General features: G+C 38.4%; 1 protein-coding gene across 3 annotated transcripts; it reads left to right on the top strand.

Annotated features, from left to right (window-relative positions):
• Positions 1–10,816: 10,816 nt before the first annotated feature.
• On the top strand, positions 10,817–18,483 carry LOC131060512 (uncharacterized). 3 transcript variants are annotated; one of them, XM_057993754.2, is made up of 3 exons: positions 10,817–11,336; positions 13,158–17,639; positions 17,817–18,483. In XM_057993754.2, the coding sequence occupies exon 2, from the start codon at positions 13,217–13,219 to the stop codon at positions 17,582–17,584; it is 4,368 nt and encodes a 1,455-aa protein (XP_057849737.1). In that variant the 5' UTR covers positions 10,817–11,336; positions 13,158–13,216; the 3' UTR covers positions 17,585–17,639; positions 17,817–18,483. The 3 variants fall into 3 exon arrangements, with proteins under 3 accessions (XP_057849737.1, XP_057849735.1, XP_057849736.1); XM_057993752.2 differs by having other exon boundaries at positions 10,819–11,336; positions 17,811–18,483; XM_057993753.2 differs by lacking the exon at positions 10,817–11,336 and adding an exon at positions 11,391–11,531 and having other exon boundaries at positions 17,811–18,483.
• Positions 18,484–25,340: the final 6,857 nt, after the last annotated feature.

Below are 25,340 nucleotides of genomic sequence, written 5' to 3'. Positions count from 1 at the left end.
AGTGCAATCTTCACACTCACGATACTATTCTCTCCATCATGCGAATTACTAAACATCACATCGTTCTTCTCATTTATAGATAAAAACAAAGATTATTCATTTGATTCATCACCATCTTCTTCTTCAGATGAATAGGGACCTCCATTGAACATAAATTATGTAGCGTCATGAATTGTACACCCCTAATTAGGGTTGTCCAATTCCACGCTTAGGTTAGCACCTATCTTAGTGTGTCCCATTGCATTTTCCATTTACAAGTCACCTTTAGGCATTTAATTAAATCTAAAGTCCTCTCTCAACAATTCACATATCATAAAATTGGGCCCTTAACCCTAGGCGCACCCCTTTTTATTTAATTTTAAATTAATCCTAATAAAGTCCTAATTCCCATCTTCAAGGCACATTTTCACATATCTAAACACCTTGGATTGACCTACCATGTTGGATTTGACTTTATAATCACAATATCTTGCATCCCTAGAAAATCAAATAAAAGTCGGTCCAGAATGCTACCATTATGGTCCCGATCTTTTCTCCCTGAATTTCAGGAGCTCAATTTGGCAGTATTATGATGTTCAAATCCCTCTTTGTGTCAATTTTTATTAATTCTAAGTCAACCTATTATCAAAATTAAAGTTAAGGTTTCATATATATAACCTTTTATTTTCCTCATTTGAGGATTTGAATCTAGCAATTGAAGGAGATTCTTGTGAAGTGAAAGTATAGGTTTTTTGTGAAGTCTACAATTAGCAAATTCATCATTCATAAAGTCTTCATCAACATTCTCATCACTCATAGAAGCTTTAGGAGATATTGAAGAATAATAAGGAGATCACCGACTGTTGATTGACTTGTATGTCTCCTTAGGGTTTGGTATGGTTTCATGTTATTTTCACATCTCTATATGAGTTTTAGACCTACACATCATTGATTTTCAAATTTACATTATTGCTTTAGATATATATTGCAATTGTGATTTGAAGCATTTGCATTACATTCAGTTTAGGGTTTTACTCAAAACATAGGGTAGAACTCTAGTTTGCATTTTAGCTCAAAGGAATCTTATAAACACATGAGATTCTAGGGCACACACACTTTTCAATACAATATTGGTTATTTGTGGAGGTGGGAATCACCAAAAAAATGGGTTTGACTAAGGAAAAACCCTATATAGCCGCAAACACAACATTTTCCAGCTTGCAGGTGCATTTACAGGTTTTTGTCAAAGCAAACAATTTTCAAGAAGTCTCAGCCAACTCATAGACCCATTTACAGAATCAGTTAGTTGCAGATTTGATAGACAAGACCCAGATAGACTTAGTTTCCATGTTTACAATTTCCAAAGCGCCTAGTGCCCCTGTCCAGTCAGATCAGGCTCAGTTTTTAGTATCGGGTGCACATTATATTCCCATTTCTAGATATGTACCTTTTGTTTCAGTTTTTCTTCTATATCAGATTGTTAGTACTGTTGTTCCAATTATTTTCATTCATCCTACTAGCCTAGTTTGGCATTCTCTCACATTTGACACATTCCCTTTCATATTAGTGAAGGAATAGAAACCCTAAAAATATTCCTTGACTCTCTTTCATAAGAGTGAGTCAAAGTGGATCACTTCCTTAGGCTGTTTCATATTCCAATGTATGAATGAAAGTGGGATTGGGCCCTAATCTACTCAATTCTATTTTCATCCATAACAAATTCTTCTTAGGCATGTCTCTTTCATCTACTCTCTTATTTCTATTTTTCTATCTGTAATTGTCCTTTCCTTTATTATTTTCATTGGATATCTTACCATAATCTTCCTTGTAAGTACATCTAGAATCATAAGGACCAATTCTTCCATAATTGAAACACTTGAAGGGTAACTTACCTTTGTATTTTCTGGATCCTTTCTTCAGTTTTCTCACAAATTTGTCTTCTATCTCATTCTTATCATTGCTTGCTTCAAGTTCATCTTCAATATTCTTTGTAGCTTTAAATGTTGCTTCTTTATTATTTTTTGCAAGTCATCTAGCTTAACAATATCAAAGGCAGAGAGCGATCCATAGAGCTTATCCAAAGTGTATTTGTCCATATCATGAATTTCTTCAATGGCATACTTCTTAGTTTTGTAGCATTTAGGTAGTGTTAACATCAATTTTCTCACAACTTAAATTTCTTCTAATGTTCCACCAATACCCCTGATTGCACTCACAATCTCATTTACATGGTGTAGATAGCCTTCAATGTTCTCATGATCAGACATTCACAAGTTCTCAAACTTGTGCTTTAGATTTGTTGACTTGCGACTTGGCTTGATTTGTCTTCAAATAACCTTCATATACACTACTCAACTTCTTCTAGATTTGTCTAGCAGACTTCAATACCATAACCTTGGCAAATAAAAAATCACTTAAGCAACTAACAATTGCATCTCTTTGCATTATTCTCATGTGCCTTGATCTCATTTGAAGTTTGAGGACCATTTTTTTGGAGTAGTATATCTAGTCTTGACAATATCCCATATTCCAGTCGACAGAGATTCCAAATGATATTCCATCATTTCATTTCAATAAGAGTAATTTGTGCTAACAAATTTCAGTATTTTGTAATTAAACTTCTTGTGTCATTTTAGATATTTCTCAAGCGGTTAAGCTTCCCTAAGAGGAACATTGCTTTGATACCAATTGTTGAACACACCATAGTACTAAGAGGGGGGTGAATTAGTTCGGACCTCAAACTACTCTACTTTTGATATTTTAAACTTCAAACCACAATTAAATTATTACTACAATAATGAAACATGAAAGCACAAAGCACAATTAACACATGAACACCAGATTTACGTGGAAAATCCCAAACAAGGAAAAACCATAGTGAGAACCACACTGACAATATGAATAACTAATTACAATATTTTAGGCTCAAGGCCTAGGAGTTCATGAACACATTGTCTTCCAGTAGGTACATGGAATAGATGAATTGAAATGAACAAGATCTCCTAAACATGAAATTGTCCTCGAACCATTTTGTCAAGTGACCAATATCATGGCAAACACATCTGACATCTACCACCATCTCAAAACATTGTTACACTAAAGATATCATCATTAAAGCTCTTCACAAACTGACTTTTGCACTTTTGTTACACCAAATCTTCTTGCACATCATTCACATCTACTTCACAATAATTCACACACCTTCCATGTATCAAATCATACAACTAAACATCTATATATACAAGATCATTCATTAAAACCCTCAACTAGGTTGATCACAAACAAAATATACAATATTACATTAATTAGGCCACTCAAACCAATAACACAAAATGCGGTCCACTCTAGGAGATAAAGGGGATCCAAAAAAATCACAACACAACCTTCTAAACTGATTCCAACAAATCACACATACTAACACATCCTCTAAAGTCAACATCAAACAAAACGTGTAAATGATCAATAACACACACTAACTAGACAATCCAAGAACATCCTCCAATGCAAAATACACAATGCAAATCCACACACACCATGGTGAGACCGATAATATCAAAATTCAACCTCCAATGCATATTTGTACCAAAAGAGCACTATCCAAATAAGATAAACTAGTTGGGTTGCCCATAAGCCAACATAACTGAGCATGTCGAACACAAAGTAACATAACTTCACTTGCCAATCAAACTAGCACTAGAAAGATTAACTGAAACATTGCACGAACCAAATGAACATGTCCTCCAAGCCTCAACACTTGAATCTACATATCTGAGAACCACCAAGTATTCTCTAAACCAATTCTAACAAACAACCTCACTATAAGAAACAACAACAACCAACTCTTTCATCTGAGCAACAAGGGACTAAAAAACTTGATAATGCAATATACACATACAAAAAACATTATGTCTAGAATTGTAAGCCATAATCTTCATAAACTAGAGGAACACAAAGCATTATTCCAATGAGATGTTAAATACTCTTTCTTGCATATAAATACTCTTTCTTGCATATTAAAGCTTCCACTACACCAACCTTCTAGAAACACCTCATACTCAACATTAGCACCATACCACACAACAACATCTGAACACTCACTTTTGGAGCACCTAAAACACAGTGACATTAATGACAACACCAAATAGGTTGACCTCAATGACAACAAAACTCAACATAACTCAAGTTTCCAACAACAACATCATTTGCCAAATGACCCACAGATTGACCTTGTGTATTGCACAAATGTATGAAAAAAAAAACTAAAATTTTCCCTAATTAATCTTTCACACCTCTTCGACGTACATATTGCACACCAAAGTGTGATTGCTAGTATTTATTTTATTCAAGTTGTCCAATGACCTTGACTTACTATTTTTGGAGAGTGGGGACTTACTATTTTTGGAAAAAAGAGACATATGACATAATCATCAAAAAGAATATGAAAAAGTCTAAAGATAACAAAAACTCATAATGTCTACAAATTAATTGTAATATCCATGACAACATATATTACTTGCTTGTAGAAATATTTAATCTCATCATGGAGCAAATTGTGCCACTCAAAAATAATGCTTAAGGAGAAAGGTTATTTTGTATCATTGTTGAACTATAGTGGAAGAAAGGTTATTTTGTATCACTGCTGACTATAGTAGAAGTACAATCTCAATGAGCATCTCCATTGTTTGATAAAATCCCCCATAATATCACCCCCTCCCTTCTTGAAAAATCCTTTAAGAGATTTAAGCAAGTTCTACCAAATAGGTGTAAAGATAGATTCACAATCCTTTGCGTGCTTCTCTCATGTCTCATGCAAGATGTGTAAGCATCTTCAAGGCCCACCTATGTCTTTTTTTATATTTTGAAACAATTTTAGTCTAACCTTTTTGACATAAATAAAAATATCAACATACCAATTTAATAATAATTAATATTGTTATTAGTTTTATTTCTTAACTATACTTGTATTAATATTTAATGTTAATTATTTTTGGGGAGTTTTTGGTTCCTCAAGGTCTGGAATTGGGATCTTGTAACTTTTTGGTACTATTCTTCCCTTTCTTTGGGAGTTGACATGTTTTGTACCAATGTTGTTGTTTTAATATTGATATACTATGGTGACACAATCACCTTTTATAAGAATTTTTTTTTTAATGATAAATATTTAACATTATTTTTATTTCCTTATCAAAATAATAAGACATAAAAAGAAAAATGCTAATTTCTATTTAGTTTGGGTTCAGTTTGTTGATGTTTGTAACTATGGTTGGATCCTTCTGTGGCCGACGTAGCTTATATAATTGTCTAATCGGCCTATCGGCCTTAGACAATTATAGGTCCGAGTTATGGACACTTATTTGCACTAATGTATTAATCACATGTGTTGATTTGCTTTTGTAATTATGGTTTATATTTATCATGTGAATGGCCGACTTGGAAGTCCGCCACCTCTATGTATTGAAACGTGTTATTCAGAGAATAGCCGACCCTTAGTGAAGGGTCACTTGCAATATATTTAAGGGAGATCGAATCTCCACTCATAACTATCGAAGATACACAATTCTACGACAGACTGAATTTAGAAGAGAAGTGCTCGGGGGAGACAATTAGGTATTGTCTTGTTAGATAGTTCAAATAATCGGAAGACAACTGAGAGAGGGAGGGGGTGAATCAATTGTCGCAGATTACCAGAACTATTAGCAATTTAAACTTTAATAGTGGAACCCAAAACATTAATATCAGAATAATAGTTAAACTAATTAAGCATAAACAACAATCACGGAATAAAACCCCTCCACATAACACCAAGATTTGTACGTGGAAAACCCAGTAAAGGGAAAAACCATGGTGGGAAGCCTACCCACAGTCAGATAATACTTTTGCAGTAAGTATGTGAATTACAATTGAGGGGCCTGCACTTGCAGGAAGGCCAACAGCCTAGAGCACACTTCTCATCACAAAAGGAGCCTCACTGACTACATATAAATCTAGACTACAATCCGGAGAAGTGTTGAACTGGAAAAGATAGCATCTCCTATGCCTGAGTATAGTTCCGGTTAAGCTCAATACCAGAGGACTAAATCCTCTTATATAAACCCAATTCGATCTCCAATGATCGACCAACTCCTCTGCCTGAATGATATTACATTATTTGCACATTACATTCCTTGACCATGACCTCTAACATAACCATGATGATCTACAATGAGATCTTACATCTATATATACAAACCCTCAACCATAAACAATCAGGTGGCCACCAGACAATAAACCAATTACATAATTACAAACCATGTTGGCCTTAGACCAAACAAATAATATCCAACACATAAGATATCCCAGAAATACATCGATAGGTCTAATCCACACGTTACATTAAAGTCGGTCCATAACCTAGATCAACTGGGACCCAATATAGGTCCACACGCTACAACAATAATCTCCATCCGCCAAGTCTTGAACATGATCACCAACAACATCCTGAAACTCCACCAGAAGCTCCACCAACACCACTTATGCAATTCATCAAAGATCTCCACAAAAATCTCTGCCGATGAAACCCTCGCTGGAACCAGAAACTAAGCTTCTAAGCAAACATGATAGTATCTGATCACCAAACCAAAACCAACTGACCAAATATGAGCATGAGTATCATGAACAAGCCAATTCCATCACCAAACTATACCAGAGCCTACCAGATCATGCCAGATCTAGATCAACCAGAAACCACTCATCCTACCGGTACCAGAAGGGTGCCGGTAAAGCATCCAAACAGCTAGTGTTGGCATCAATGACAAAACATCAGTGCAACACATAATCAATTCCACCAAATGGCCAACATGTCTATGGTTGGGAGGGCAAATCATTGCCCATGGTTAATCAAGCACACCTAAAACAACATGGTATCAGAGTGTATTCGATCTTGTGCCTGTTCTTTCATAAATCAATTATCATAGCAATGTGCAGAGTAGAGACAATGATATAAATGACGATGAGTGTTCTCACAATAAGTATCTGCATTGGGAAGCGCAGATACCACAATATACAAATGCAAGTCCATAATTATGTGAACTTGTCGTTACACAATCGCAAAAGGATATGAACTTTGTGTGTTAGATCCAAAGATATGGTTATGTCTCAAATAGAATATGCATCTAAATATATATAAGGAGGATGCCGTCAAACAATCTATTCACCATATATCATTCTCCTGAGTATTGAGTCGTGTCTCTGATTAAGGCCAAAAAGAGTCTAAATGCTAGCGATGTATATGTTGATGAATTTATCTGGAATGATTATTGACTCGATGGTGTTGTATGGTCTTCTAGAAAATACTGAACCGATTCCTTATTGATGAATGTTTTGTAATGGTGTGACCAATATCTATATTGTCACCCGACCTGTTTATCGATATGTGATTTCGCAACATTGGTATGATGTGTCGCAGAGATATATATCGCTTGAGATCCTTCCTATATTCGTTAGTATTATCGCCTGTTCATTATGATGTGGAGATGTACCATTTGATTGCTGGGTATGAAGATCAATGAAGCCATCGTATTTCAAGTCGCAGGAGGTAGTTGTGATGAGTTTGCTGACTGCAAATATGAATTATCCGATTTGGCTAGTGATCATTATATCTTTGATTATGTAGTTCCAAACTGACTTGATCGCCACTGGTATTGCTAAATGCCCGGGCAAGTATGGGTCGCGGGTATTGCAAAGTGTTGATGATGTTGATCGGTGATTGCCAATATGTCGTGATCTCAAGTGAATAGTATCACAATCTCAGAATGCTATTATGAAATGTATGTCTCATTGTAGTGCCACGATGCCACCCCAAGAGTATAAACCTCTGGTATAAATGGAATGTTGAGGCATATATGTGTCACAGATGTCATAAATATTGTCACCTTGTTATCGCAGAGATGTCCACTCGATATGATATGCAATCAGAATGTGAATCTCTGCCACCACCTCTAATAATGCCATGATCGGATTATACTAATTATCGCGCTGGTATGTAAGTGATATGATCTCCAAGGATGTCATGAACAATGATAAGGATGATATTGATTTCACTGATGCTGAAGATGGGTGCCGATCCTAGCATGAAATGGTATCGCTGATTAATTCGAACTACAAGGCCAAAAAGAACAAGACATAGACTTAAATTGAGATACTCTCTTCACCACATTATACCGTTGTACAAGTGTTCCTTTTGAGTCAAGAACACTGTGATCTACCTGAGGGCCCCCTAAACCTACTGGTTCATCATGATTGAGTTCCTTAATAATTTAAAATATTGAAGGGATGATTGTCTTCAAATTGGAGAGAGAGGGGTCAACCCTTGTTGTCCTTAAGGACTGAGTTGAGACATCTCTCGAAGAGGAAGAGTCTATACAGATTGTGATCAGGTTCTTCGAAGAGGAGGAATTAACATTCAGAGGGAGTTTGACAAACCATTTCAGGCAACCTTGGATGAGAAGGTCAGAAGGTTGATATTAGATTTAGAGGGGGCCACATCATCATAAAGATTTGTTAATGCATTCTTCTCTGGGAGATAAGTTTGAGGTGCAAGCCCTTGTTAATGCATTCTTCTTTGCGAGAGAAGTTTGAGGTGCAAGCCCTTGTTAATGCATTCTTCTTTGCGATAGAAGTTTGAGGTGCAAGCCCTTGTTAATGCATTCTTCTCCGTGAGAGAAGTTTGAGGTGAAAGCCCTTGTTCCACCCTCTGGGAGTAGCCATGGTGAACATCATGATGCGATGACGACATCACGTTGAGGATTCCGTGATGGGCACTTGTGCTCATTTGCATTTCCATTCATGGGAGTAGCCATGATGGACCCACCCTCTGGGAGTAGCCATGGTGGTTGTGTTAATTTGCATTTCCATTCATGGGAGTAGCCATGATGAACCCACCCTTTGGGAGTAGCCATGGTGGATGTCTCTATGTGACTCGAATATCGAGAAGGATTCCTCCCTAGCTAAGTGGGAGTGTTGATGTTTGTAGCTATGGACGGATCCTTCTATGGCCAACATAGCTTATATACTTGTCTAATTGACCTATCGACCTTAGACAATTATAGGTCTGAGTTATGGACACTTATTTGCACTAATGTATTAATTACATTTGTGCTGATTTGCTTTTGTAATTATAGTTTATATTTATCATGTGAATGGCCGACTTGGGAGTCCGCCACCTCTATGTATTGAAATGCGTTGTTCAGAGAATAGATGACCCTTGGTGAAGGGTCACTTGAAATTTTTTTTTAGGGAGATCGAATCTCCACTCATAACTATCGAAGATACACAATTCTACAACAGACTGAATTTAGAAGAGAAGTATTCGGGGGAGACAATCAGGTACTGTCTATGGTTGGGAGGGCAAATCATTGCCCGTGGTTAATCGAGCACACCTAAAAAAACACAATTTGATGGAATGCCAAATAAATACATATCAATTAGCAACATAATCTTTCTAAGTTTTAGCTCATGACCTAATATTGACCCAAACCATCTAGATTTCATTCTTAAACAACTATATATAGATTAAAAAAATACATATATAAACTAATCTTATCCAACTTAGCTATATGACTCTAAGTGTGAAGTGTGTGTGTGTGTGAGTGTGCGCGCATGTGCGCATATGACTCCATCATGCTAAGGCCCTCTTTCTCTCTCTGAGAGATTCAACTAGTTACTATTAGACTAACATAACTAGGTATCACCATCATAATTATTCTTGAAAACACACTTAACACATTCCAACCATCTTGTCTAATCGTTTGCTATTAATAACTAATACACAATAATTCAATAATCAAGCCAACTTAACTAAATAGGATGTGACAATGCTTACTTGCATAAGAATTGATGGTATTGAAATATATCTAAGAAAGTTGTTGAATTACGAGAGTTCACATTCTTCTTAGTCAATACCTTGGTTTACCAAATTTACAACTTTTAGCAAGAGCGTGAAAACAACAGGTTCAAATATACAATACCGTGAATAGTTTAATGTACATATTAATTCCTTTTAGTGTTCCAAAATGAAATGTTCCTATGATGTTCTTTGTAGCGGTTTAAGATTGTTTGATTGATTCCCAAATGTTGAATCAAATATCTTCAAATACCAAGACATAATGAATAATGACATAAATATGTATCAAATCGACTACTAGTGATTAGTATGAAAGGGAAGAGTCAATAGTTTAAAAAATTTAAGACGAGTTCCATATTATATGAATTGCTTCTACCTATTAATGGATTGATTTAAGATAAAAGAATATAATTTTGAAATATAGATTAGATGCATAGAAATATGGACTAATAATAAGATAAATGTAAACTATTTAAACAATAAAATAAATTAAAAAACAAAATAAAACCTAAAAAAATGCTTTATAATTTTATTAGAATATTCCATCAAATTTACAAACTTCACCATTAGATATGGTCAAAATTTACAAATGTGTTAGTTTCGTAGACTTTCATTGACAAATGTTCCCATCCAAAACAAAATGTAGGGCTAAGCACGTTCCAAGTATTTGTAGTCTTCATTCAACAGTAGAAACCGGTCAGCAGAGGGCGGACATCAAGGGTTTATTTACCAGTCCTTCCTATGAATGTGGGATAATTATTATTATGTTGAGTGGGCGGTTTGATTTTTAACAAGGCAATAGGCACATATGCACGAGGGCGACTGCGAATATGCTGGAGCATATTCCTGCGGGCCCGCAGAGCACAATCTGGTCCACGCAGACACAAAAATCCTGTTTACTAGTGATAACATTGACTGACGGATTTTCAAACTGCAAGGTCTAACCTGCGCACCGGTTAAGCTGGGAGGCCGGATAGGGAGCTGCAGATGATGATGCATGAATGGCCAGTGTAGGAAAAGGACTGAAATTGACTGGGGGAAATAATAAAATGGTGACAACTTTAAGGAGGTCAATCGAAATCCGGGTCCCTCAAAAAGAGGAGGAAGGGGAAAAGAGAGAATTTTTCTTTTCGTGGTCTTTTGTTTTTGTTTGTTGGGTGAGTGCATTGCATTATGGCTGGACAATTGATGATCAAGGCATGAGATTCTTCGTCTGGGGTGTGTAGTGGTTGGAAGTAGGGAAAAAGGCCAAATGCATTAGTCAGAAGAATGAAATTGCGAATTTGGGGTCATTGAGATTGGAGAGGAGGGGATTCCGTTCCCTTTTGTAGGAGCAAGGCAAACTTTTCTCCTCTTTTTGGGTTTGGGATGTCTGAGAGGCTTTTGAGGGATGAGTTTTAGATCAGAGGGTGTTTTTGGAACAGCACAGAGGCGGATATCTGGAGTAGCAGCATTCGGAGTCAAGGCTTATAGCATGGTGATAACTTGATTCCTTTCAGAAAGGAAAAATGAAAAAATGGTTTTTACAGTTCGGATTAGTTTTTAATCTATTTGTTTTGTGTGGTTTTGTAAGCTTTTGGGCTCTTAGCGATCGGCGAATCCATTTATGAGGATTTTCAATACGACTTTGGCTTGTGGGTGTCTGTGATCTGGATTTTCTCTGCTGTTCTTGGTGATTGCCTTGCGTTTTTCGTTGAACATGGCTGTTTTATGTGTTTTGAGTGATATACATGGTTGATTTTGTGGGTTTGCCTGAACATGGCCGTTCTTTGGTGTTTTGAGCAATTTTCATGTTTGATCTCTTTGTGGGTTTCATTGAACATGGCCGTTCTGAGCGATTTCCTTAGTGGGTTTCGCCGAGTAGGTGTTTTCAGTGATGGTCACAGTTTATTTTCTCTTTGTGTGCGTTTAATCATAATGTTTTAGGGATCAATTTTCATTTCCCGTGGCTGTGATGGTTTGTATGGCTACGAGGTCAAACACCTTCGAGATTTTTGTAGGGCTGATCTCTTGTTTGTGTGTTGCAGAATCGCTGGATGCCAAGCCCCTTTTGCTCTGGTCTGTTTACCAATAAAATCAACGTAATTGCTTTGACAGAGCAGCAGAGGCTCTCCATATGCCCCCCACTATTATGTCCCTTGACTGGGTTAAATATGTGGAATCCTATCACTGTGATCCGACCTTTTGTGTTTATTCATGGGCTGTTGCAAATCTGTGAAATAAGTGCCATAGATCAGAGCTTTAGACACTAGGTTAGAATGGGTCCTTATTTTGAAAGCGTGCCATAAGATCTTAAGATGTCAGCGGATGCCAAAAAGCCACGGTAACAAGCCTGAAATGTTTTAGAATAATCACCTTTGTGTACCTAATTTATCCTTTTCTTGCACATCAAACCTGTAATCTTTTGTCTCTGATTGTTTGTTTTCTGAAGATTCTTGGTCTGCAAATCTGGTCGTGGTCTGACCTTTTTGTTGTTTTCGTTGAGCGCTAATCTTAATCGATTTCTGTCCAGAATTTTGGCTTAATCAATTTCTGTCCAGAATTTTGGCTTAATCAATTTCTGTCCAGAATTTTGGCTAACTCTTGTAGTTTGGAGTTGTTTTCTGTTTTTCACATCTATGAAACTCATGGATCTCTGGCAGTAAGGACTATCTATGGTGCTTTCTCTGTTTTAATTTAATCCTATTATTGCAAGCAGAAATCACAGCCGTTGGCAAAGATAGGGTTTTTGCAATTGTGTGATTAAAACACCGCGGTGTGCACTCTAACTTTGCCTTCGTTGCAGATTAATTAAAATCATATGTTGTTTGATTTGGTTTGTTCTTTTATTTTTGTGGTTTTGGGCATGAATCTTCCCTTTTCTACAGAATAGTTGTGGACATTTGGATTTGCCAAGTTTTGGCATATAGTTTGACTATAGATTGAACTTGCATCGCATGATAGACTCGACATTTTTTTCTTTTTCTGATATAACAACAAAAAATAAGTCTGATAGATTTCGTTAATCTTATTCGTTAGCGTTTTAGCGTCCAGGGTACTGATTTTGTCTTGATCTATTTGATAGCTCTGTATGGTAAATTTTTTTAAGACCAAGGCCATGGCTTTCTCTGATCTCATGTTTGATAGCTCTGTTTTGCAAAATTTCTTAAGCCCAAGGTCACGATTTTCTTTGATCTCTTTGCTTTGCAAGTGTGTGAAAGATAATCTAATGATACATCTCACTTTTATTTTTGATGGGTTTTTCTGAAGGAAGGGTTATTGATTCTGCTAATAATTTTTTGGGTTTTTCTTGTATCAGATACTGGGATCTAGAATTGCCAAATTTGTACTCGGTGAAGCTAAGGAAGAGAACCTGAAATGCAGTCATCTGTGCAAACTGGAGGGCGCTCAGCAAGCCCTTTAAGCAGGTCGAAGTCCAACCCCGAACATCCTCCAAGTCCTGCATACTCTGCATCTGGGAGAACCAAGAAAAGAGACAGGAGTGACAAGAGTGTTGATTCATCCAAAAAAAAGCGTTCAGCAGAGCCTCCAGAAATCGGCAGCCTTGTTGACAAGGATGGGGGTCTTCTCAACTTTTCTGCTGTTGATGGGTTGTACTTGCTTATGCTACAAGATCTGAATAAAAGCTCCAGGAAGTTGAAAGACATTGCACTGAGGAGAACCTCTCTTGCGGCTGTGATTAGTTCTACAGTTAGGGATGATTGTTTAAAGAAATTTGTCGACCTGGGTGGGTTATCTTTATTGAATAACTGGCTCCAAGATGCCCACAAGGGAAAACTTGGAGACGGTGTTTTCTCAGAAGAAAACGATAGGACCATAGATGATTTGATTTTGACCCTGCTTCAGGCTTTGGAGAAGCTGCCTGTGGACTTGGATGCGTTGAAAACCTCCAATGCTGGTAAATCGGTGAAGAATTTAAGAAGTCACGCAGACTCGAAGATTCACAGGAAGGCCAAAAAATTGGTGGACGCTTGGAAGAGAAGAGTAAACGCAGAAATGAAGCAATCAGAAGAAGCTAAGACTGGATCCAAGCACGATGTTTGTCGCCCCTACAAGCCCATAATACCAAAGGATTCACCCAGTGCCATAAAGAATGGAGGGTCTTTGGATGCAAATTTGAGAAGCTCCGGGGCTTTTGGTAACGTTGTAAAAAATACCACCACTACCAACAGTTCGAGCATGGGAGAGGCCGCGATGTACTTGAAAAAAGGCGGGGCAGCTCTTTCCACCAGCGGAGGAGCCTCAAACAAAGAAAGTCCTTCTAGGATGCAATTAAGTAACAGCCCACCTGGAGAAGCTGATGGTGTGTCTGTTCCTGACGAGAGGAGCAGCAATTCCAACCAGCCATTAAATAATGGTGTTCTGTGGTCAACTGCACCTATGAAAAATGCAGTAACCAACTGGAAAGAAGATTCAAAAGGTTCCGTCGGTAATGCTGGAACCACGAAGGGAGGAAATTCAAGGTCCCATATAACTAGTAAAGGAGTAAATGCTGGGTCTAAGGAAGCTGGGATAGGGAAGTCACTTCCTAGAAGCGCCAGTGCAGGCACAGACAAGAAAACTGTTGTACCTGCCTGTGAAAAAATATCAAATGAGTCCATGAAGGTTGAAGCAGGTGGGAACAATCAAAGACTCATTTTGAGGATTCCCAATAATGCTAGAAGCTCTCTTAGCAGTTCTTTTGCAGATGCGGCAGTACCCTCTAGCAAAGATTCATCTTCAAACGTTGCAGAAAGGAATCTGGAATTGAAAGACAGAAAGAGTAGGTTGCAGAATGCTCCTCTAGAGAACGCCAATATGAAAACTTCATCTTCCAGACATGATGATGTTGAAAAGCATGCAGATGTGCCCAAAAGAAGAAATGAAATGGATTGTCACTCATCTGAATCTTACATGTCATTTAGTTCCACCGAATGTTGCACTCTTGATTATAAGAAAAGCCACCAATTTCAAGAAGGCCAGCAAGCAAATGAAATGACTCATGAGTCTTCGAAGAATAATGGTTCGAGATCAAATGGATGTGGGACTGAGGATATTAATGCGGGGATTAGTCTCCTAGCCTCTATTGCTGCAGATGAAAACCTGAGGATTGAGGCAAATGCTGCTTTAACAGCCTTTGAGGAACAAAGGAATGCCAAAGATTCTGAAAATCAGCATCAGGGCGCAAGGACAGCTTGCTTGACTGATTCAGAAAATTCACCTATGAGTGGTATCACTGAAAACTCTGGGAGAATTGAAGTAGCTCCAGATGCTGATGCAAAGGATGCTCAGGGGAATTGTGATTATCTCAAACCAGGCTCTGGTGAAGGCGCCCCAAATTTGGGAATTTCTGCTGGAGCACTTGATACTGACTTTGGGCACTCAGACGAAAATGTGAAAACAAGTGAAGGAAACTCCTCTGAGACGAAACCCTCTGGAGGGAAATCTGAAGGAACTTGTTGCTTGCCTAGTGAAACGAGACCTAGATCTCCGTCAGGCAGATCATTAGACGATAGTAGAAGCTATGAAAATGAAGTTACGTTGCATGTGACAAAAGATTTCAGTGCCCCCGAGGGCAATGGGGTTGAGGAGAAGGAAACACCATTGCATGCCAAGAGCGGTGCTGCCTTCTTGGTTGATGCTTCTTCTGCTGGTGAAAAGAAAAATTGTGCTAACAGCACTCCAAAGGAGTCTGCATATGAGATCCCTGGCGAAGATGCAATTGAAGTAGCAATGCAGGTGGCAAAGGAAGCAACAATGCAGGTGGTAACGGAAGTGAAGGAAGAAATGGAGAATTACGTGAAAGTCTCTCTTGAGAGTGATGATAAAATGGCAACAAGCTTGGGGCAGAAGAAGGCTGTGCCATTAACAGACAATCCAGTCTCTGAAAGGCATACATGTGAATCTATAGATCAGAAGAATGATGACAAAGATGATGCTGGTGATAAAAAAAGCTACATAGGAGTGAAAGAGGAAAAGATGAATTATTCTGAAGACAAAGAAGCAGAACAGACATGTACTTATACGTCATTTGAGGGCAGACCAATTAAAAATTTGGGCACTGAAGATTTGGATGAGAGGCTACGAGAATCAAGTTCATCGAATGAATCTAAAAAGCCTATGCATACTGTACAGCTGCAAAATTCATCTTTCTTCACTGCTGTTGAACCAAAAGAAACTGTGAAGGCTGAATTATCTTCTTATTTGGAGGCACCGGGAAAGCTTCGCTTTGACTTGAACGAAGGAATTCATTTAGAGGAGAGTCCACACGAAACAGTCACTGCAGTTTCTTATCCCATTGCTTCTATTCCTATAACACCAGTTGCTTTTCATCCTGTCAATTCTTCTAGCTTGAGTGGCATTATTCCACCTCCGAGTGTGCTTCAGGGAAAAGGTGAGCTGGGTTGGAAAGGTTCTGCTGCAACAAGTGCTTTTCGCCCAGCTGAGCCCCGAAAGATCCAAGAGAGCTGCCAAAATGCAACTGAAAGCACCACGGCTCATGTGCCATCTGCATCAATTTCCAAACCAGCTCGGCCTTTGTTTGATTTTGATCTCAACATTGCAGAGGAAGAGCCGATAGATGAGGCCATTAAACCTAACCAAACAACACAGAATTCATCAAGTTCAAGGCTTGACCTTGATCTCAACCGCCTTGATGAGAGTGAAGAAAACGGAGCAGTTTTGGCTTCAGAATTAGTAAATACTGAGGGGCATAGTTCAGCTAAAATAAGCAAGACCATTAAACATGACTTTGACTTGAATGCTGTGCTAGGTATGGATGATACAGCCACAGCTGATCATGCTGATCCACGCAGGAATCCATGGGCTTCTGGCTATGGAAGTGTATTACCTTTCACCGGTTTCAAAACGGGCAGTGACATGGTCAGTTTACATCCACCTTGGAATCAACTTGGCAGCACATTTACTTCGCCTCCTATACCGGCTTTAGGACAAGTGAGGCAAGATACTCCTTTTTCAGCATCCATGTCACCTACTTTTTTCAATGTAGGACAAGGTCAGAGCATTCCTCCGTTCCACCCTGAGATGTGCAGGCCATCGGCTGAGCCTCTCTCGTCGACTGCCTCAGCCCTTCCTTACCCAATCCCACACTCATCTACTTTTCAATATGCTCAATATAACGTTGGATTTACTTCTGCACCCTTTTCAGCTCCAGCATCTTTCTTGGATTCATCAGGTTCTGCTTCATATGCTCCAATGGCTCCTCCATTTCTGACGTCTGGTGCAATCCATGCATCCCCTTCCAGACCAGGATTTTCTGAAATTGGAGCTGCAGTGAGCAGCAATGGCATCTGGCCTAGACCAAGCTTAGATTTGAATGCAGGCCCTAGTTTTGATTTGAATTCAGGGCCAGAGCATACTGATGCAGATGTTCGAGAAGATAGAACTGCCATGCGGCAGGCACCTGTTTTCCCTAATACATTTCCTTTCGAACAGAAAATCAGAGTTCTACGGCAGTCAGTAGACCCATCCGACTCTCAGAAGAGGAAGGAGCCTGAAGCAGCATGGGATTTATATAGAACTGAAGCAGTAACAGATCTCACAGATGTAAATGCCAGAGATGAGAGGGTCACATTGAGGCAGATGCCTGTTTTTGGGAATCCCTTTTCCATTGATGAGCAGCATTTCAGAACCTTACGCCAACCAGAACCAGTAGAATCTTTGAAGAGAAAGGAGCCTGAAGGAGGCTGGGATTACAGAGCTGTGAAGCAACCAACGTGGAGATAGATGGCTGCTTATTTATGTTCAAGGGTCTTGTTATTCTTGATGCTTGCCTTACCTGGTATGCTATAAAAATCAAGTCTTTTGCTTTATGGATTGATTAATAGTTTCTTAAGCAAGATGAGATTAGTGCAAGATGAGATTAGTGTTAAGTTAAAATTTGCTAGTTGCAGCAACCCAGAACATCAATTTAAGCGTGATGGAGTAGCTAATGCCAATTTCTATGGTTCAGGAACAGCCCAATGGCCCCCCCTGCATTTTGGCAACATTGTACAGTTAACTATTCACATTTGCAACAAAAGTAACATACTGCTCATGGCATGGATGATTGGACCTCATCTAATCAGCTCTTCAATTTTGGTTGCTTTGGAGGCATTGAAAGTTTTTTGGATGAAGATCAGCAATAACCAGTAGTTAGGGCAAAAGCTGTCTGGAAGCTCTTACTTTCAAGGCTTCTCCTTGAATCTCTTTTTGTTTTTGCATGTGCTTTGAGGTTCGCATGCCTTATTGTACCCTCTCCCTTGACCGTATTTATGAATCATTATTTGAAATGTATATGAAAAATACCATGTAGGTTCTACATGCCATTTTGAAGGCTTATAGCCTTCTTTGTTTTATAATGCTGGTGTGAGAACTGTGGGTTCAGACTTATCGTGGTTTCATAAAAATTAACAAGTGGTGGCAGCAGTTCTTTCATTTTTGGTATGATTTAGATTTATTCTGGTATCATTATTTTGGTCGAGAAACAATGCCAGAACCAGATCTTAATTCTTTCGAGTGATAAATGAATTCACAACAATTTACAATTTGTAACAGTATCAAAACATGGAAGAACTGAGGTTGACTATTATGTTATTCCCTCAAGATTCTAATATAGAACTGTGGCATATAACATTTTTAGCAGATTTCCTTCTAACAATTCATATTATGGTTCGAGGATGTCTTGAGTTTTTCATTTAGTTATATATTTCTTTCTTGTGCTTGCTAATTCATCGTGACATTTAATGAATGAACAAGGTAGCCTGCATCTATGCGTGTTTTACTTAATATTTGGGCACACATTTTCCCCTTTAAAGGCTGAATGTTTCTGGACTGTACTCTAAAAAATGTTATATTTTGTAGTGAATCTCAAATGGCATTCTGTGATGATACAATTGTTACAAGAACGAATTGTAGGGGATCAAATGACCTTTTGCTCTGCCCACTTCCCTCAATTTGGCTTAAGGTGTGCGAGGCGTATGAGGTGCTCTAAAAATGGCATATTTTGTAGTGAATCTTAAATTGCATGCTGTGATGACACAATGGGTACAAGAACAAATTGTAGGGGATCAATGAGCTTTTGCTCTAACCACTTCTCTTAATTTTGCTAAGGTGTGTGAGGCGTTAGTCCACTTCCCTTTTGTCTGCTAGATGCTTAAGCACTACAGGCATTGTTAATTATTTGTCAGTCTAGTTTCCTACACAAGTTGCAGACAATGGTGAATGTTGGAACTAAGAAGAATTTTGGATATTAATAGAGATCAAATTCTTCTTTTTCTTGCAAACTCAATTCCTAGCCAATTTTGTGGCCTACCCATTTTGTTCATTTTTAATAACATTCATTAGATCAAATTTCTAGGCCATTTCCAAGTGTGGTGTAGGGATACACTCCATGCTACTGTAATGTCATGTCTGAGAACTTGCTCCTGATAGATATCCATATAGGCCAAAAGGACACTTGGTGTAATGGTATTAGCCACGTTGTAGGCACTAAATGATGCTGAGTTCAAATCTCTTCATTACCAAAAAATAGAAAAGAAAGATATCCATTTAGATCTGAGATCTCCATAGAGTGGTATACAATTTTCAGTGCAGAAAGAGCTTAATATAGGGGCAGAGATTTCAGTTGGCAATATATATATAAATTTTATCAAATTGAAATCTTTTGAACAAGAAATCCTTGTTCTGAAATTTGGGTTCGATGGTATTTGACGTTTTAGTTTGCCTTTTGTTGAAGAGGATTGAAATAAACCTTACATCCAAGGTTATGCGTGACCTGCCTCCTAAAGCTAAGATGCTAATGTCGGGGATAGAACGACTATTCCCATAGTCCATGGGACATCTGGTTGGCTGCTTGTCAGCCAAGTAACTTCATGAAGCAACTTCATTATTGGTGGACCACTGCCAATTGACCCCTTATTGACTTTTGATTATGATAAGTTCATCACTAAACATAGACGGTCAAGATCCCTTCGGCAATAATTAAAAGCTTTGAACAACTTTTTCATTTATTCAAAGGTTGTTGAGCTGGAAAGCGATAATGATGGCCTGGCCTTTCTGGTAAGCCTCTCCAATAAAGTTTTAGATGTGATGTGGATTTATTTCGCTAGCTAGTTTCCTTGTCCTATATGTAAATGTTATTATTATTATTATTAATTTTAATATATTTTATATTAAAATGATATTAAAATAGACGTGTTAAAAGTAAAGGGTATGGGATCATGCCTGGAATATAATTGTAGAGTTGGGATCAAAACAAGTAGATATGAAGCTTCAAAACATGAAAAAGTTATGACGCAACAATCTTATGCTATACAAGGGAAATATTTGTCAAAGTTACTATATTAACATAATTATAAAATGAATATTAAGTTGTATGAGCAATTTTGGAAGAAGGAGAGCTTTCGACCATGAAGATTATACTTTTTGCTACCTTGTAAATCTTTGTCATTGCCCATAGGCTACCACTACCATCCATCATTAGCAATAATGCCTTCCCCCTAAATAAGAATCTAGTCAAGTTAAGGTAGAGATAGCTAGTTGGAGTATAGGAAATTTCCCTTGATCAAGAGAAGCTCACCATGCCATTATGAAGATGTAGAATGACATGGTGGTGTGGACCAACCCCCATTCCAAATAGAAGATCAAGAAGGGAGGGTTCATACAAAATGTTGCCTTGCAAACACAGGTGGTGTGGTGGCCCAATGCCAGCTTTCTCAATTGTGGCGAGCGGACTCGAAATGGCTATCTATTGTACCAATGGGAGGGTTTAGTAATGGGGTTGGCAAAGGTGGTAGTTTGGTCTGTTACAAGTGTGGTTGCTGTTGCACTAAAAGATCAGCTTGTTAATGCTCGATACAACCACTAGACTTATAGAATCCATAGAAGGCGGTTAAGCCATGTCACAAACCCGAGCGTTGTGTTGCACAAAAACAAGGAGACCAAGGGCGCACACCTTGCAACAATCCCTCCTAGCGCGAGGGGTTTGAACCTGTGATCAAGCTCTGATACCACTTGTTACAAGTGTGGTTGTCGTTGCACCAAAAGATCGACATGTTAATGCTTGATACAACCACTAGACTTATAGAATCCATAGGAGGCGGTTAAGCCATGTCACAAACCCAAGTGTCGGGCTACACAACACAAGGAGACCAAGGGCACACACCTTGCAACATGGTAAATGTGCGTGGAGCATTTCTTCAATGGTCAATTAAAGTTTGGAGATGCTAGAGCTCCAATACCACCTTGGTGACTTGAACTTGAATCAATAAGAGAACATAAGAGATAACCAATGATTTGAAATGAGTAGTGAAATTCATATCCTCAAAAAAAGTTAGCAAAAATTATAGCTGTGTGGGGGAAAAGTGGTGCAAAGAAACGAAAAATTCGGTTTCAAAAGGGTCCACACACCAATGGGACTCTTGGTGCAAGTTATGGAGCTATATTGAATAGCTCAACTCTCCAAGGGATGTTACATTGTTCTCTATCTCACAGGGTCCCTCAAGTCAATGCCTTTACTCTCAGATCACTGAGCAAAGTGACTTCAAGAATGACAACTCCAAGAATGAGGAATGTTTGATCAACTTAATATGAATGCATTCCTAGTTATGCATGATATTAAATCTAATATGATTTAAACTAGCATGGATATGATGATAAGATAAAAGATTAGTAAAAGCTATCCTAACATGATATACTAGTCTAATATGAGTGTGCTATGATAATGGAAATGTTTCTTAAAATGCTTATTAAGATAATTTCTATTCAAAGAGAGGCTAAATGCTTGATTAAAATGATTATAGATTAGATGCATGAAACTTAGATATATTTAGCAAAATGTATATAAATTTGATACTAAAGACTTGGATTATATAAATGAGAGAATGAGAGCTCTATTTATAGGAAAAATAGGGCAATGGATGGTCAAGATTGGATAATCTTAACAAGGGTCAGGATTGAAAGTTATCAATCCATGTTTACAATTCTCACCAATGAAATGGTGACAATTGTCAACAAAAGACTGCTTGAGAGGAGATGTAAGAAGCATTAAATGCTTGAGAAGACATGATGGTTACCTTAGTAGGTAAGGGTTAAGGTTAGGTTAGGGTTATCCAAAGGATAAACCTTTGAGCCAAAAGATAAACTCTTGTGCAAGGGTTAAAGGGATAACCATGGTCAAAGCAACGAATGCTTGATGAGACCCTTGGGTTAGATGAGGGTTGAGTTAGAGAGAAAGTCTCTACTCATTTAAGAAGGTTGAGTTAACCATTAATGGTTAGGAAGACTTTGAGGGTTAACTTGTTGAAGACATAAAGCCTTTAATGGTTTTCAAAGACTTTGAGGGTTTGAGAAGTGACTTCCCTTTGCTTAGGAATGTAACAATATTTAGGAGATGGATTAGGCTAATTTAGAAGTGATTAGAAGAATCTAGAAGGGGGTTTAGAGAGACAAGTGGGAGATGTAGGATTTTGCAAGTGGATGGAGGGGAATTTTAATTAAAATAAATTACTTTATTTCAACAAAAATAGATGCAACTTGCATAAATACAAGTGGGGGATTTAAATAAATAAATTAGATTTATTTACTTGCAAGGATCAATTTAATTAAATGTAAATGGGAGAAAAGGAAATTAAATTAAATAAAGTGATTTATTTAATTAAAGGTTATGAAAGGCTTAGGTGAACTTATTTAAATAAATTGAGTAATTCATTTAATTAAATAGACGAATATGAAGAATTTAATTAAATAGAGGAATGCTGTTAAAATGAGTATTAAATATTCACTTAGGAAAGTGGTCATTTTTATACGTCTACATTTTGCCCCTCTTTGAAGTGACGTGTGTGCACATGTTAATTGAAAGAAAATTTTGTCGGAGATAATGTTTGTGTTGAAATGTCGATATGATGCCCCAAATTTGATGAACGATATTGATGATGCCCCTTCGAGAGATGAATCAAAGATTTTGAAAATATTGTTTATTTGATGAGCGTTTTAATTGCATTTTGAAATTTCGACTGTGTTGAATGCAGTGTAATTGATTCATCTCCCGAAAAATGATGTTTGATAAGGTTAAAAGTGAGAAAATGAGCAAAATACATGCCCCACCTACTAACCTTTTTGACTTTTACCCTATAAAAAGGTAAAAAGTGATTCTATTCTTATCATTTGCACATTTGTCTCCTTGTGATTGTGACACCTTAGCTTTGACGAAAATGCCAGTTCTTTATGCTTCTCACCGATTTGAGAGCGTTCGTCAATATCGGAGGCCCGCCGCGTATGGTCCACCTGTAAGTCATCTAAATATTGCCACGTTTTTGATTAATTTTGTTGATTTTAATCATGTTTTTCATTTTTTGTTTTCAAATTCGTCGTTTTAGCACATAGGTGGTCTAGAATAGCGCATGTGATAAGGTCAGTAGCGCATGGGGTAACCTAGCTAGGTTAGCTTCTGAGGTGCATTCTGCAGCGCGTCGCAGGTTTAGGATAGCGCGTTTAGTCTTTTAGCGCATAGGGTTGATAGGTAAGTGCGTAGGGGGTTTAGGATAGCGCGTAGGGGTCTAGGATAGCGTGTAGGTGAGGAAAGATGGCGCATAGTTAGCAGCTTAGTGCATGGGAGGGATGGCATGGCGCATGGGTAAGAAAAATGGGTAGAAAAGACTTGGAAGAATGTGTCGCGGGGGGAATAGATGAGGTAGATGGCATAGGAGCGGATAGGTGCCTGCTGAGTGTTTTGGGATGGGTTTTGAGCCAATGTTTTGCCTGTTGTGATGATGTCAGAGTCTTGATATAATGATTGAGAGTCTACTTAAATTGCTTTCATTATGAAGTGCCAAGCTGATTGATTGTTTGAATGAGGATCCTGATTTTCTGTTGATGTGGATCTTTGATTTTTGCCTTGTGAATGAATTTGATGTCCGATATGAGTTCTGATTCTTGATTTTCGATATGATTCCTGATGTGATGCTTGCGTTATGGATTTTGAATTGCTTGCGTTATGGGTCTTTGATATGATTTCTCGATATGATGCTGGCGTTATGGATTTTGAATTGCTTGCGTTATGAGTCTGTGATATGATTTCTTGATATGATACTTGATTTTCGATATGGTGCTTTGATTTTCGATATGGTGCTTGGATTTTCGATATGGTGCTTGATTTGATGCTTCGTTGTTTCAAGTTGATTTTGTTTTGATTGGATATATCAGATAGATGTGGGAACTGATGATGGACATTTGTTGTTTTGCAAGCACAACTTGGTGTACTTCAGTCACGAGAGCAATTTCCGCGACCATGGTCATTGATTCTGCGATTGTCATAGGCTGATAGAGACGTGGTTTGATCTCTTTACTAGACATGCCTTGGTATATCATTAATTGGGTTTTGTTGACAGCTTTGGCGGAGAGGTGGTATAGTGACACGAACACCTTTCATTTGGCTACTGGCGGGATAACAGTCACACCTGAGGATTGTTATCGCATTCAGCGAATTCTGATTGTGGGGGCCTTGTTGCCATATGAGCAGACTGAGGAGGTGGGACAAAGGCTCTCCGTCACATCTTCCAGGATGATTAGATTTGTGGATATGAGATCCCATGGCAGGAGTTTGTGGATCTTGATTATACTCCTTTACCCTCTCTTTTAGCAGGTTTCATTGGTGTTTTTTTGTGTCCCGACCATAGGTCGAAGGGACTAGCTATGGGATGGGGATTGGTGTTGGAGGACATGGCTACATAGGGACGTAGGTTTGCATGGGGGTCTTGTATGTTAGCGCACCTTTACAGGGAGCTGCACCAGGTAGTGTAAATGGGATACACGTGTTTGTCATCAGGGGTGATATTATTACAGGTGTGGCCCTAGGAGCATATTCTTGCAACGAGGCCACTTGTAGATAGGGATAGGCCAGTTGGGCGAGCATATGCATATGGGTATATAGGTATAGTTGGGCAAACTAGAGCACTGACGGAGAGTATTGGATGATATTGATATGGTCATCTAGAGACCGTAAATGGATTGGGAGGTGTGGCCTGAGTACGGGATAGAGATGCCCTGTGTATATGTCTAGATATTTGATCGGGCGGACACCCTTTATCATTGAGCGATTTTCGACCGTAGGTCGAAGGGACTAGCTGTGGGATGGGGATTGGTGTTGGAGGACATGGTTACACAGGGATGTAGGTTTGCATGGGGGTCCTGTATGTTAGCGCATCTTTATAGGGAGCTGCACCAGGTAGTGTAAATGGGATACACGTGTTTGTCAGCAGGGGTGACATTATTACAGGTGTGGTCCTAGGAGCATATTCCTGTAGCGAGGCCACTTGCAGATAGGGATAGGCTAGTTGGGTGAGCATATGCGTATGGGTATATAGGTATAGTTGTCCAGCGTAAGCTGGGCAAACTAGAGCACTGACAAAGAGTATTGGATGATATTGATACGGTCATCTGGAGATCGTATATGGATTGCGAGGTGTGGGCTGAGGACGGCTAGAGATGCCCTATGTGTATATGT

This window comes from Cryptomeria japonica, chromosome 2 (genome assembly GCF_030272615.1).
Source record: "Cryptomeria japonica chromosome 2, Sugi_1.0, whole genome shotgun sequence".
Lineage (NCBI taxonomy): Eukaryota > Viridiplantae > Streptophyta > Pinopsida > Cupressales > Cupressaceae > Cryptomeria > Cryptomeria japonica.
Note: the sequence above shows the minus strand (reverse complement) of the source record. Positions and strands in the feature narration are given on the sequence as shown.

Bases quoted from the DNA above. Each gene is read 5' to 3' on its own strand.
- LOC131060512 (XM_057993754.2), top strand. From the start codon at position 13,217: ATGCAGTCATCTGTGCAAACTGGAGGGCGCTCAGCAAGCCCTTTAAGC.